The sequence below is a fragment of the Scyliorhinus canicula genome, chromosome 11 (genome assembly GCF_902713615.1).
Source record: "Scyliorhinus canicula chromosome 11, sScyCan1.1, whole genome shotgun sequence".
Classification (NCBI taxonomy): domain Eukaryota; kingdom Metazoa; phylum Chordata; class Chondrichthyes; order Carcharhiniformes; family Scyliorhinidae; genus Scyliorhinus; species Scyliorhinus canicula.
The window spans coordinates 136,129,915-136,145,404 of record NC_052156.1 but is presented as its reverse complement, the minus strand read 5'-3'; the positions used below and the strand labels follow the sequence as shown (position 1 = coordinate 136,145,404).

General features: G+C 47.6%; 1 protein-coding gene across 3 annotated transcripts in view; it reads left to right on the top strand.

Moving 5' to 3' along the window:
- Positions 1-15,169, top strand: part of mlc1 (modulator of VRAC current 1) — a 33,588-nt gene extending 18,419 nt beyond the window's left edge. Inside the window, exons 10-12 of one of the 3 annotated variants that reach the window (XM_038811439.1) lie at positions 3,593-3,715; positions 9,925-10,092; positions 14,688-15,169. In XM_038811439.1, the coding sequence (XP_038667367.1) occupies positions 3,593-3,715; positions 9,925-10,092; positions 14,688-14,762 (366 nt within the window). In that variant the 3' untranslated portion in view covers positions 14,763-15,169. Of the gene's footprint in view, positions 1-3,592; positions 3,716-9,924; positions 10,185-14,687 lie in introns of all 3 variants that reach the window. The other 2 variants (XM_038811442.1, XM_038811441.1) reach the window with 2 other exon arrangements.
- The last annotated feature ends 321 nt before the right edge of the window (positions 15,170-15,490 follow it).

Sequence of the window (15,490 nt, the reverse complement as noted above, 5' to 3'; positions counted from 1 at the left end):
TCCATTATTCGGTGAAATATTTCGGATGCAGATATAATCCCGAAGGGCTTCCTATTATAACAGTACCGTCCAAACGGCGTGTTGAAGGTACACAGCAGTCGGCTGGAATCATCGAGCTGCATTTGCCAGAAGCCCTGTGAGGCATCAAGTTTGGTAAATATGCAGGCTTGTGCCATTTCGCTCGTTATCTCCTCTCGCTTGGGGATAGGGTAGTGTTCCCTGCGAATGTTCTTGTTCAAATCCTTGGGATCTAAAGAGATTCTGAGTTCACCAGACGGCTTCTTGACACACACCAACGAGCTGACCCAGGCAGTCGGCTGTGTGACTTGTGATATAATGCCTTGAGATTGGAGGCATTGGAGTTCAGCTTTTAGCTTGTCCCGCAATGGAGCTGGTACCCTTCTTGGCGCATGAATGACCGGTGTTGCATCTTCTTTGAGCAGGATTTTGTATTTGTAGGGTAACGTACCCATGCCAGAGAAGACGTTGGGATACTCACTGAGAAGCAGCTGTATGTCATCGGCCAGTCGTGATGAGTCAGCCGCGTGCATGAAGATCCTTTGAATTAGCTGCAAATCCTTGCAGGCTTGAGCACCTAGCAGTGACATTCATTTGTCGTCCACAATCTCAAATCGTAGTCCTGTTGTGACTGTCTTGTTGACTACTTGTAGGTGGCAGGATCCCCTCGAGGTGATCTGGTTCCCATTGTAATCTGTTAACTTGCATGCAACAGGTAGCATCTCGTGTGTCCCTGGGATGGATGCAAGACCTTTGCTTGTCATCAAGTTTGCGGATGCTCCCGTGTCCAGCTTGAACGTGATGGGGGAGTTGTTGACTTGCACCGTGGCACTCCATTCGCTTGTGGATTTGATGGCATGCACGTATTGAGGCTGTGTGGTCAGCTCATGTGGTTCCGCTGCGGCGTTTATGATTCCAATGCCATACGTGTTCTCCCAGGAGTGGAACTCTTCGTGGTCGGAGAAATTTTCTTCGGGTGTCGGAGTGTCCATTGCATCTACTCTGCGTACTTTAACGTTTCCATGCCTTTGCATTGTCGAGTAGTATTTGGCTGTGGACTGACACTGGGAGGCAAAATGGTTCATTTTGGAGCATTTTAGACACCTTTTCCCTTGTGCAGGACATTGCCCTTTTAAATAGGCGGTGCCACAGCAGTGACACGTCACAACATCCATGATGTCAAGCGTTTGTAGCGTTCGTGCATGCGCAGCGCGATTTTCATACTGGGGCTGGTATTGTGGGTAATGCGCATGCGCGTACCGGGTCCTTCCGGGGTCGCGTCTGTCCGGATTGCGCGCATGCGCAGACGTGCCGTTATGGGCGCCAGCCACCGGAAGAGAAGGCCTGTGAGGAGAGGCCACCATTCTTACATCTGCCCCGTGGTGGGTTTTCGCAATGTTTTGTTTTTCAAGAAGCTCCAGGCATTGCTGATTTTTCTGCTCCTGTTGTAAGCATTTTGCTATCGTGGTTTTTAGTGTTAAGTCATTTTGCAGCATTAATGATTCCCTTAGATTTTCGTCGGAAAGACCATAGATTAATTGATCCCTGATGATTGAGTCTGTTACATCAGCATAGTTGCAGCCTTGTGCTAGCAAGCGGAGATCTGTGACAAAATTGGAGATAGTCTCCCCGTTTTTTTGGAATCGGTTACGCAGGTTGAATCGTTCCATGATTTCATTTGATTGAGATTTACAGTGGTCATCAAATTTTGCCACTATCACTTGATATTTAGTTTCATCTTCAGTATCACCATACGTAAACGAGTTATAAATGTCTATCGCCTGCTGGCCTGCCGATGAGAGTAATAGTCCAATTTTTCTATCATCGGTGGCTGCATTTAAATCAGTAGCTGCCATGTATATCTGAAGCTGCTGTTTAAACATTTTCCAGTTACTATTTAAATTACCGGTAGTTTTCCGCATCCCTGGAAGTAGCGTGCGATCCATCACTTCAGTAGGTTGTCTGGAACCAAAATGCTGCAAAGTCTTCCACAGTCGGACGGCCGGCCTGTTGCTTTTGCTGGTTGCGTTGGTTCTTTCTGGTCTCTAACTTGATCTATCTAGTGCTGTTCAAATAAGCCACTCCTGTACCATGTTATGTTACTGGAAAGAATGCTAGAAGTCGTCCAGTAGTTGAAGGAAGGTTTATTGTGCTACACAACGTAAACGATTGCGTGAGCTCTTACTTACAGAACTGCACTTGTAAAGGTTACACTTCTCTATGCTCTGCAACTAGGCCTGACCACACTAGCAGCCCTGAGCTCACTTCCGTCCCTGTTCTCCTCACCGTCTGTTCAGCCAAAGTGAGGGGGAGGGCCTTCGGCATCACTCTTATACGTCCCCGTGTTGCCCCCTGGTGGTATTTCCATTTCCCATCAGCCCCTTCTGTACACACTCAAGTGAGGATCACTACAAGACGTTCATTATATTGGGCCTTGGGCCTCATTACCATTGAGATTGCAAGCTGCAAAGTGTAACAGGCAGCTTACTGGTGAAATGTGGTGCAAGGTGAAGCCTTTGCAATGACAATGGCAACCATCAGGTTAGTTATCAAAGGACACTGGAAAGGCTAGTGTGACGGGGGTTGTGTTTGACCTGCAAGAAGAGCAGGTTGACCAGATCAGCTGCTCCCCATCGTATCTTACTCCATATTCTAATCATGTTCTGGGTAATTCAAATACTCACTTTCTGACACTTCTAGTAGCTTAGTTCCAAGGTTATTTTGCTACAGTATAGAGGAATAGATAGCATTGCTATCTATTTGAAGAATTGCTGTGAGTGAGAGATGGAATTTGTTTTTGAAATGGCAGGAATTATTAATTAGTAAAGAAACAATTGTCTCAGATCATTCTTAAATAAGAAGAAATTAAGCATTAGTATAATGCCTTCAACAGTCAGATCATTGAAAAGAAGTATGATTACTATTCATAGTCATCAGAAAAACTTAAAGAAAAATCTCTTTCACCCATGAGTACCTGTGATCAAATTGGAAAGATCAGCTTGGAAGTGTAACCTAATCTCAAAGTGGGGTATTGAGTTAACATTAGTATTTGTCTCATAGTGCACTTCACTTATGCTGTTAAAACACAACACGCATAATTTAGCTTATTTCAGAATGTGAATTCTTTGCAATCATTGTACCTTGACGATATCATTTACAGTTAAAAAGAATCTAAATAAATAAAATTAACAAAAGGGTGGTTAAATTAAAACTTCATGGTTTGATTTTTAAAAGACTAATGGTTAATACTCATTATAAAAAAGTATTAGATCTGGCCATTTACAGAATGTGATACTTACTAGATTTTTTACAATACCTTCTGTTGTAAATGGGACACTGCTATTCTGATATGAGTCTCAATGATAATGTTCTGCTTTAAGAATCAGAAGTTCTGAAACTTTTGATCATCGATGTACCTGTGAAAGATAAATCACCATTTTAGTGTAATGGTGGATACAATATCCCACGTATAGCCTGCTCAGCATATGGGGTGGATATTTGATTTTTATCTTGTGAATGGTTTCACATTAAAAGTGTGTAATTAAGTACAAGATTTTTCTTCATTTTTGTTTAGATTGAGGTCCTAATTGCCATAAGCAGTGTCACAACTCCAATGCTATTTACAGCCACTGGATATCTCTCCTCCAGCATAATGAAATTTGTTAACATCTTTCGACTGAGCTCAACAAGTTTGCGTGTAAGTATGCCAGCTAAGGAAAAAAATACTTCATTTTCTGCGATGCTTTATTAGTACAATTCATGCCAAACCACATCTATAAATATTAAAGACTATGCTAAATACAATACAATAAATTATTTATATTTTATAAATAAATTTTATATAAATTATATAAATTTATATTTATAATAATATAAATTTTGTGCAAAGTCCCTCACCTATAGATACCTGAACTCACTACCCTTCGACAGCTCTACTCTCTCCCTTAGCTCCTCCAGACTGGCGAACCCTTCCTCCAAATACAAATCACTCACCTTGACCAGCCCCACCTCCCTCCACCTCCTATACACACTATCCATCCCCCCCGGCTCAAACCCATGATTCTCGCACAGCGGCGTTAGCACCGACATCTCTTCCACCCTAAAATGCCTCCTCAGTTGATTCCATATCTTCACCGTGGACCGTATCACTGGGCTCCCTGAATACCTACTCGGAGCCATTGGCAATGCTGCTGTCACCATAGCCCTCAAACTAGACCCCTTACAAGATTGCTCCTTCATCCTAACCCACTCTACACCTTCTCCTTCCCACCACCGCCGCACCTTGTCCACATTCACTGCCCAATAACAATGAAGCAAGTTTGGCAACGCCAACCCCCCCTGCTGCCTCTGCCTCTGTAGCAGGGTCCTTCCCATGCTTGGCACCTTCCCCGCCCATACAAAGTCAGAGATGATTGTGTCCACTTTCCGAAAAAAGCCTTTGGTATAAAGATTGGGAGAGCCTGAAAGATAAACACGGACCTTGGCAGAATATTCATTTTCACCACTTGGACCCTCCCCTCCAATGTTAAGTGCAGTGTATCCCACCTCTTAAGATCCTCCCTGGCCTCCTCCTCCAGCTTCGTTGAGTTCCACTTATGGAGCCCCGTCCATTCCGTCGCTACCTGAATCCCCAAGTACCTAAACCTATCCCTCGCTACCGTAAATGGCATCCCACCTAAATTAGCCCGCTGTGCCAGCTCATTCACCGGGAATACCTCGCTTTTCCCTACATTCAGCTTGTATCCCGAGAACCCTCCAAACCTCCCCAACAGGCTCATAATCCTTCCCGTACTCTCCAACGGATCCGAAACATAGAGCATGAGGTATCATCGGCATAAGGCGACACCCGATGCTCACTTGGTCCCCTCATTATCCCCTGCCACTCTGCCGACCCCCTGAGAGCCATCACCAATGACTCTATGGCCAGCGCAAACAGCAGCGGTGACAGCGGGCATCTCTGCCTTGTACCTCTGTGTAAGTCAATGCTTCATATCATTCGTCTTCACCCTCGCTCTTGGCGCCACATACAGCAACCGCACCCATGCCACAAATCTCAGCCCAAACCCAAACCTTCCCAAAACTTCGAACAAGTACCGCCACTCCACCCGATCAAATGCTTTCTCCACATGGACACCACCACCTCCGGTACCGAAGCTCTCGACAGATTCATCACCACATTCAACAGCCGTCTTCTATTACTCTCGAGCTGCCTGCCCTTCACAAAGCCGGTTTGATCTTCTGCAACCACCCCGGGGACAAAATCCTCCATCCTCCCCGCCAACAACTTAGCCAATACTTTCACATCCGTGTTCAATAGTGACATGGTTCTATACGACTCACATTCCACCGGATCCTTCCCTTTTTTTGGGATTAGTGTGATTACTGCCTGCTTCATCGTCTCCGGCAACTCCTCCTTCTTCAGTGCTTCATTAAACGCCCCGAACAGATGTGGTGCCAGGTCCGCCGCAAATTCCTTATAAAATTCTGCCGGGTACCCATCCGGCCCAGGGGTCTTCCCCGACTTCATACCCCTGATACTATCCAGCCCCTCCCTCAGCCCAGGGGCTCCTCCAACGCCTGCCTCTTTGCTTCCTCCACTTGGGGAAATTGCAGCTCGTTCAGGAACCATGCCATGTCCACCTCCTCTCCTCCTAGGTCTGCCTCTTAAAGTCCCTGGTAATACTCTCTAAATGCCTCATTTATCTTCCCTGGCTCTGACACCACATCCCCAGCCCTAGTCCGGATCTTCAATATTTCCCTGGAAGCAGCCTGCCTCCGCAGCTGGTGCGCCAGCATGCGGTTCGCCTTCTCCCCATACTCGTATTGCACCCCTCTTGCCCTACGCAGTTGCCCTACCGCCCTCCCTGTTGTCAGCCTGTCAAATTGCCCCTGCAACTTTTTCCGCCTCGCCAATCCCTCCACGGTGGGTCCCCTCGAATATTCCCTGTCCACCTCCACTATCTCGCTAGACGGTCATGTTCCGCCCTCCTTTCCTTATTCGCATGAACCGTAAATGAGATAATTTCTCCACGGACCACTGCCTTCAGTGCTTCCCAAAAAATGCCTGCCGACAGCTCCCCATTCGGATTGAACTCCACATAATCCCTAATCGCCAACCGCACCTTATCACAAAAGCCTCCATCCGCCAACAACCCTGAGTCAAACCTCCACCCCGGCCTCTGCTCTCTTCCCATACTGAACCGAATATCCAGCCAGTGGGGTGCATGGTCCGAGATAACTATCCCCGCATACTCTGCCCCCTCCACCCCAACCAAAATCTCCCGTCTTAGTACAAAGTAATCAATCCTCGAATACACCTTATAGACGTGTGAAAAGAAGGAATACTCCCTTCCCCCTGGATTCTGAAAGTGCCATGGATCTACCATACCCATCCTCTCCATAAACACCCCCAGCTCCCTTGCCATTCGTACCCTACCCATCGACCTGGGACTCGATATATCCACCCTCGGCTCCAGGACACAGTTAAAATCTCCTCCCATGATCAACTAGTACGTGACCAAATCCGGGATTGCTGTCAGCAACCCCCTCATAAAACCCACATCATCCCAATTTGGGCATATACATTTACCAACACTACCGGTGCCCTTTCCAGTACCCCACTCACAATCACATATCTCCCACTTGGATCCTTCACCTCCTCCTAACTCACAAATCCCATTTTTTTTGCTCATTAAAATTGCCACACCCCTCGATTTCAAATCAAACCCCGAGTGAAAAACCTGCCCGACCCACCCCTTCCTTAACCTAACCTGGTCCTTCACACGGAGGTGCGTCTTCTGCAAAAAGACAACCCCCGCTTTCAAGCTCCTGAGGTGCGTAAACACCCGCGACCTTTTAACCGGCCCATTCAGTCCCCGGACGTTCCACGTTACCAACCTTACTGGAGGCTTGCGCCTCCAATCCGCTCTACCGTCCGTCATCTTCCCCACTTAACTCCTGCCCCTTTAATTCCACTCTGTACCTAGCCCATCCCAGATGGCCCCTTTCTTTGCCCTTGACCATGTCATCTCTCACCCCCTGCCACGTCGCAGAAACCCTCTCCCCCACTTTTCCCCTTCCCCTTCTTTCCCCCCACCTCCCCCTTCCACCCTGCACCCCCCCCCCCCCCCCCCCCGACCACCCCTCTTGGCCTTCTCCCCCACCACCTCACTTCCGTTCACCAGCATAACCTGCTAGCGCGGCTGCCGCTGCCCAAAGGCAAATCCTAATGACCTCCCTGATGCGCTATCAATTGCACTTAAAGACTCGAATCGGTACAAGAGAGACTTTATTACCATGGGATGTTTATCCTCCGACTGCAGCTGGTAGAATGGCAGCTCAGGAGAGCTCATACATATTTATACTGCTCCCTGTGGGCGGAGCTAGCCGGCAGGGGCTACCGACAAACCTGTAATACAGGTACTGCTGTACATCCCCTAATACAGGCACACACACAATTACACAGTGGTGGATCACCACACTCTCCCCCCCCCCCCTCCCCCCCACACACACACACACACTCCTCAGCTCAAAGAAGAAGGCCTCCCGCTGGCATTACCTTCCCCCACCCAAACAAGGACTTCTCCTGAACTCCAGGTAGCCTTCTCCAAAAGCAAACAAACAGATGTTAAACACAACAGTCCTATAAAACAGAAGGGGGGATGGGAACATCCATCCCCACATAAACCTTTCACTCCTACATCTCCTTACAATCTCAATATTGAACAGAAATCCACCCCCACAAAAATCCCTTCACCCATTTCAAACATGTTCCCGACCATTACATAGTGCCAGCACCCTGGTTCCCAAGCATTGTCCACTCAGTTCTACCCCAGTTTATGCTCGTTAATGACGTCTTCGGCCACTTCTGGGGTCTCGAAATAATACTCCCGGCCTCCAAACGTCACCCATAATTTCGCCGGATAGAGCACCCTAAACCTGATCTACCGTCGGTACAGAACCGCCTTAGCCTTGTTGAAATCTTCCTGCCGTTTGCCAACTCGGCTCCAATGTCCTGATTAATCCAGATGGTATTTCCCTCCCAGTCGCAGCCATGCTTCTCCCTGGCCCACCGTAGAATTTTCTCTTTCCCCACAAATTTATGGAGTCTCATGATCACCACCGGCGGCGGCTCCCCAGCTCTCGGCTTTTGCCTCAGAGACCTACGTGCTCGGTCCACCTCTCGTGCCTTATCTAGCACTCCTTCTGCCACCAGTCCCGCCAGCATCCTCGGGACGTACCTCGTGGCACTCACACCTTCCACTCCTTCAGGCAGGCCCACTATTCGCAGGTTCTGCCTTCTCGAGGCATTCTCCTGCTCCTCCACCTTTGCCCTCAGTGCTTTACAAAGGTCTCCGAGGAGCCCCACCTTTGCCTCCAGAGCCACCACATGATCGCTGTGGTCCAAGATCACTCCTTCAATCTCCCGAAACTGTGACCCCTGCACCTCCAAACACCTCTCCATCCGCTCCAAAGTACTCTTCAGGGGTGCCACCGCTTCTGTAATGGCCTTTGCCTGATCCTCATGCATTTCGTTCCTCTGTTTATGGAATTCCTCCTTGATAAAAGTCATCAGTTTCTATATCTGGGGCCTTACAGCTTGCCCCTCTCCCGCCTGCATGCTGGAAGAGACTGTCTGTGAAGCACAAAACTATTTCAACTTTCCAGCCAAACCTCTCACTGTTTTCTGCCGGATCTGGTGATCAGAAGACATACCATTCCAGGGTAAACTACTGCTCTAACATTCAACTATGCCTTTTCATCAAAATTTCACCCGGATCTGGGTAAAAAGAGCCCTTTTCTGGGACTTTGAACAGGAACAGCCAATCACTCCATGGTCACAAGTGAAAGTCATCTGTAATTAAGATTGATACTCATCATTAGAGTATCAGTTTTGGAAGTAAAGATAATAGTAAACTTAACATGACAACATTTTACAATAGCATTATAAAAAGGGCGCGATTCACCCCATAAATGACAAAGGATCTACTAGCCGCGGTGCGCCCGAAAGACAGCGCAGCGCGGCCAGCAGAGCTCTCTTCCGGGATCTACCTGGCTCGCCACACCTCCCAAGATCAAACGCGATCTCACGAGACGTCGCTATCTGAATCCTGCCCATCGTGGGCTCGATCACTATTTTGCAAATCTTTACATTAGAGTGAAGCAGCTAGTCTCATGCTAATATGCTCTCCCACGATCTACCCGAGGCATTGGGATCTAACCCGCTCGCCTCGGAGATCTCAGGCAAGTGCCGTTCAGTGCTGGTCCCAGTGGAATGGCATTTGTGGGGGTCACCAAGGGGATTGGAGGCCCCCAAGGTGCCAACTAGCAAGGTACTGCCAAGGTGCCAGGCTGGCATTTTTCCCACATTAAGGATCGGGCCCAGATCGGCTACGGGAGGCGCCGAGGTCCCCCTTATAGGAGAGTTGGGGCTTTGGGGGGTTCAGGTGGTTGAGAGATCGACCCGCCATTTTAAAATGGCGGCCTGATCTTCTTCTACACTGAGGGGTTCCGGCGAGTGCAGGGAAATACCCGGTTAAACCCGCTTGTTACTGAACTCTGTTCTCATTCGGTTACATCGCACCCTACGTGTCATTTTGGATCAATTTGGCAGCGAGTTTTTGGATGAGATCCAGACCTGGATTCACCCACACTTTAGTCATTTTTTGGGCCTCAACTGGTTGCGACCTCACCGGTGCGGCCAGTGACTCCTGGGCGCCGGGAGCATGTAGCCTCAAGTGGCTCATTTAGAAATGATTATCTGGATCATGCTTAGATAAAAAATGGAAATGGATAGTTTAGTTGTACTATAATGGAGATATAAAGCTTTTGTTTTGTGATTGAATCCATGCAAAATTTCCATAATATTTCCTTGAAATGTAACTTTCTCCAATGTTGTTATTTCAGCAGTCTTATGATACACTGGTGTTTGTTCTGATGCTTTTGTTGCTGGTCCAATCCAGTCTCTCACTTGCCACAGTCATCCACTGCATGAGCTACAAGCTTCAAATTAAATATTATGATTCAACATGGAATATGTCAGACTTCCAAAAGGAGAACTGTAAGACGATTGAGGCAAGTATAAAAATGCACAAGCAGAAACTCAAACCAGGACCAGGGTTTTCTACTTCTCCACTTGCCTGCCGATGAAGGATAATCATAGACTGGTAAATACTGGAGTGGAAACCAGACTATAGCTTGTCTCGCTTAAATTTCTATCACTTTTTTTCTTGAGGTTTTTGGATGAAACGTTGGCTGCTAATTTTATTTTCTAACATTGCTATTAATAAAAAAATTTACGGCTCGAGGGGTAGCGGTGCTGGTCAGCAAAAGGGTACGCTTCCAGATGGAAAAGGTGGTGGCAGATCAGGGGGGTAGATGTGTGATTGTGACAGGGTGCTGGAGGGGAGATTAGTGGTGCTGTTAAGTGTATAGGGTCCCAATTGGGACGATGTGGGATTTGCGAAGAAGGTGTTTGGAGCCATCCCGACTTGGACACACACAAACTGATAGTGGGAGGGGGGGGACTGGAACTTGGTGCAGGAACCAGGGTTGGTCATATCACAGCCGCGCTCGCTGGTCCCATTGTGGGGCCAAGGCGCTGGCTGGGATAATGGTGGAAATGGGAGGGGTGGACCCTTGGAGGTTTCTGCACCCAAGGGAACGGGAGTACTCGTTTTTCTCAGCAGTCCATAAGGTATACTCACGGATCGACTTTTTCATAGTGGGGAAGGCTTTGCTGGCTGGGGTTAAGGGGTCGGAATACTTGGCAATTGCAGTGTCAGATCATGCTCCGCATTGGGTGGATTTGGTACCGGAGAAGGAGGTAGCGCAGAGGCCGGGGTGGAAACTGGATGTGGGCTTTTGGGGAACCAAGTGTTCTGTGAGAAAATTGAAAAGGTAATTAAGGAATATGTAAGTTTCAACTGTACGGGTGAGGTGTCAAAGGCAGGGAGAGTGAAAGCCGATCTGGCAAGGTGGGATGATCTGCCTCTGCCACTGGCGGGTCGGGTACAGGCGGCTAAAATGAACGTGTTGTCTGGGAGGCTCTAAAGGTGGTGGTGAAGGGTGAGGTAATTTTGTTTAAGGCCAGGGTGGACAAAGAGGAGAGGTTGGAGTGGCAGAGGGTAATAGATGAGATGTTGGAGGTAGATAGGAGTTATGCAGAAGATGGGGAACCAGCGAAGCTGGAAAAGAGGAAGGAACTACAGGCGAGCTTCGACCGACTGTCTACCAGGAAGGCGGTGCGCCAACTGAGACGAGCGAGGGGTGCACTTTATGAACATGGAGATAAGGCATGGAGTATGTTAGCAGGTCAGCTCTGGAGGGAAGCAGCGGCAAGGGAAATTGTTCAGGTGAGGGATAGGGCAGAGAAGTTGGTGGCGGCTCCGGATCTGATTAACAAGATTTTTGGGGAATTTTATGAGAGGTTGTACAGGTCAGAGCCACCGGGGGGAGACCGTGAGATGCAGGAATTACTAGATGGATTGGAGTGCCCAAGGCTAGGGGAGGGGGACAGGGCTACATTAGGAGGAGCGATAGTGGAGCAGGAGATAAAGGACGTGATTGGGAGGATGCAATCGGGGAAGGTGGCAGGGCCGGATGGGTTTCCAGTGGAATATTATAAAAAATTCAAGGATAAGCTGGTACCCCTGATGGTGTGGATGTTTGAAAAGGCGATAGGGAAGGGGGTGTTGCCACAAACTTTGGGGCAGGCATCGATTTCACTGTTGCTAAAAAAAGATAAGGATCCGACAGAGTGTAGGTTGTATAGGCCCATATCACTTCTGAATGTGGTCGCAAAAGTATTGGCGAAGATACTGGTGGGTAGGCTGGAGGAATGCCTCCCGAAGGTGATAGGTGAGGATCATATGGGGTTCATGAGAGGGAGGCAGCTTTTTTCGAACATTAGGAGGGTTTTGAACGTCGTTATGGCACCGGCGGAAGGGAAGGAAACAGGTGGTTGTGGCATTGGACACTGAGAAGGCGTTTGACTGGGTAGAATGGTGGTACTTGATGGCAGTTCTTGAGCGGTTTGGGATTGGACCAAGATTTGTGAACTGGGTAAAGCTACTATATAAGGAGCTGAAGGCGAGTGTCCGCACAAACAACATCAGCTCGAGATACTTTTCTCTCCACCGTGGGAAGAGGTAGGGATGTCCTATGTCAGCCCTGCTGTTTGCACTCGCGATTGAGCCGTTGGCCATCGCATTAAGAAGTTTGGGAGCATGGAAAGGAATAGTGCGGGGGGGGTAGGAATAGAGCATAGGGTGTCCTTATATGACGATGACTTGCTGTTATATGTGTCAGAACCGAGTGTGTCGATAGGGGGTATATTGGAGCTACTGAGGGTATTTGGGTCTTTCTCGGGGTACAAGCTGAACCTAAACGAGTGAGTATTTTGTGCTGTCTCGGCCGGGGGTGGGGGCAGGGGGTCTGCCATTCCGTAGGGCAGGGACTCACTTTAGGTATCTGGGATGCAGGTTGCCCGGGAGTGGGGGAGGCTTCGCAGGTACAACATCTCTAGTTTGGTGGGGAGATTGAAAGTCGATCTGGCAAGGTGGGATGGTCTCCCTCTGTCACTGGCGGGTCGGGTACAGGCGGCTAAAATGAACGTGTTGCCGCAATTTCTGTTTATTTTTCAATGTCTACCGATTTTCCTGCCAAAGCCTTTTTACAGGGAGATTAAGGGAAGGATTACCTCGTTCATATGGGGAGGGAAGGTGGCCAGAGTGAGAAAGGTGCTACTACAGAGGGGACGGCAGGCAGGGGGTTTGGGTCTTCCGAACTTGATGTACTACTACTGTGCGGCGAATGTGGAGAAGGTGCGGAGCTGGGTCAGAGGGGTTGATTTCCAGTGGGTCAGAATGGAGGAGAGTTTGTGCAGGGGGTCGGGATTGAAAGCCCAGGCAACAGCGCCGCTCCCGATAGCTCCGGTGAAATACTCAGGGTGTCCGGTAATAATAGCTTCATTGAAAATCTGGAGGCAGTTTCGCCAACACTTCGGATTGAGGGCAGGGTCAAGGGAAATGCCGATTCGGGGGAACCACTGATTTGAGCCAGGCAGGTGGGATGGAAATTTCCGGAAATGGGAAGAGAAGGGGATTAAGACGCTAAAAGATTTGTTTCTTCGGGGTTGGTTTGCAGGATTGAAGGAGCTGGAAGTGAAGTATGGGTGGAGCAGGGAGAAATGTTAAGATACATGCAGGTTCGAGATTTTGCAAGGAAGGAGATAGAGCTTCCCGGAGGAACCGGCCTCCACATTGCTGGAGGAGGTACTGACGACATGGGGACTGGAGAAGGTGGTAATGTCAGAGGTGTACGGAGCTATTTTGGAAGAGGATAAGGCACCACTGGAAGGGATCAAAGCTAAGTGGGAGGAAGAGTTGGGAGAGGTTATAGATGGGGGGGGGGGGGGGGGTCTGGTGTGAGGTGCGCCGGAGAGTAAATGCCTCCACCTCATGTGCGAGGTTGGGGCTGATACAGCTGAAGGTGGTTGTGGTGAATGTAATATATGAATGTATATAATAATTCACACTGTTATTGTAAGCGCAGTAGCGCCAACCTACCACTAGGGGGAGTAACGCTGGGAGCACTGAGGAACTTGTACTGGGCCCCACCTTTGGTTCAGCCCACAACTCCTCCCCCTAGTGCAGCTGTATAAGTATCCGTGTCCAGAGTCAGCCTGGGTCACTTTGAGTTCATCAACAGGTAACAGGCTGGCTCTGAAGTAAGTCGATTAAAGCCAAGATTCACTTCGGAAACACGTGTCTGATGAATTGATGGTTCCATCAGTGGTATACAGAGCACACCTCACGAGGGCGAGGATGAGCCGATTCTTTGAAGGAATAGAAGATGTGTGTGAGCGTTGCAGGGGGGGCCCCCGCTAATCACATTCATATGTTTTGGTCCTGTCCAAAGCTAGAGGAATACTGGAAGGAGGTTTTTAGGGTAATTTCCAAGGTGTTGGATGTGAAACTGGACCCGAGTCCCCGGGAGGCCATATTCGGGGTGTCGGACCAGCCAGGGTTGGAAACAGGAGGCAGATGTTGTAGCCTTCGCTCCGTTGATCGCCTGAAGGTGGATCCTGTTGGGATGGAGTGCAGCCTCTCCACCCTGTGCCCTGGCATGTCGGGGGACCTGTTGGAATTCTTGACTCTTGAGAAGGTTAAGTTTAAACTGAGGGGAAGGATGGAGGGATTCTACAAGTCATGTGCATTATACATTGTGCACTTTCAAGACCTGGATAACATCGAACATTAGTTGGTGGGAGTGGGTTGGGGGGGGGGGGGGGGGCTGTGTGTATTAAGGGTGACTATGGGTAATCCCAGATTCCTTTTTGTCATTTGTTTATGTAAATATGCGAGCTAATGTTTGGGGGTTGGTGGGAGAATGGGATTGTTGTTATTGTATGGGGATTGACATATGTGTTGCTAATTATTGTTTATTGTTGGTGGGTGTAAATTTGGGAGAAAATGTGAAAAAGGAGAATAAAAATATTTTTAAAAATAAAAAAAACGTACATTGTTTTACTACTTGAGCTGAAACCAAAGAATTATTTCCCCATATTTACATATATTGTACATTAAGCATTGCAGTCATCTTATTATTTTGTGTTTTACTAATTAATTATTTTTATGATTGGACTGAAATCACTATTTCTTACCTAGATACCAAAAGCTCCGGCAAAGGACTTTGACAAAGACAAGGCATGGAAAGCTGTTATGGTACAGATGGTGCAGTAGCAACTTGTTGGAAATGCCTTCAAATAATAGCACCAGCATCTGACATGTATATTTATTTATAAGTTGGTCATTTTAGAACTCTGCATATTATCCAACATTAAAAGTTTAGGTAAACAATGTAAATAATGTCATTTATGTTGAATTAAAGAAGTGCTTCGGAATCACATTGACAAATGAATCAGTAACTTTAAAAATGTATTCCTTTTGAGTTAACCATTAATACAGTAACATTTTTCACAGTATTGCTTTATTGACACTGAAACTTCTAATTTTTTGTAGGCTTTTGGATTGTATATCAGAATGACTAGAATTAAATAAGTTATATAAATTACAGAAATTCTAGTACATATTGGCAAGCATTAGACTTTGTTTAGTGCTGTATGAAATAAACAAAGTTTGATCACAGCAACACAAATCAGAGTGAAATATTTTACATCAGTCGATAACTTTTCTGTGTTACAAAAAATGTTATTTGTTCCGGAGGTGTTGATGTTGCTGGCAAACCAACATTCAAAAGGTGATGGTGAGCCATCTCCTTGGACAACAGAAGCCCAGATGCTGTAGGTACTCCCACAAGAGCTGTTGGTTAGGGAGTTCACAGTTGTTGATCCAGTGATGAGGGAAAAGCAATATATTTTCAATTCAGGGTGGTGCATGATAAATTAATTGTACTAAATATGGTTGCACCGGTCTCCCGTAACAGACTAGCAAAATGTACCACAATAGCC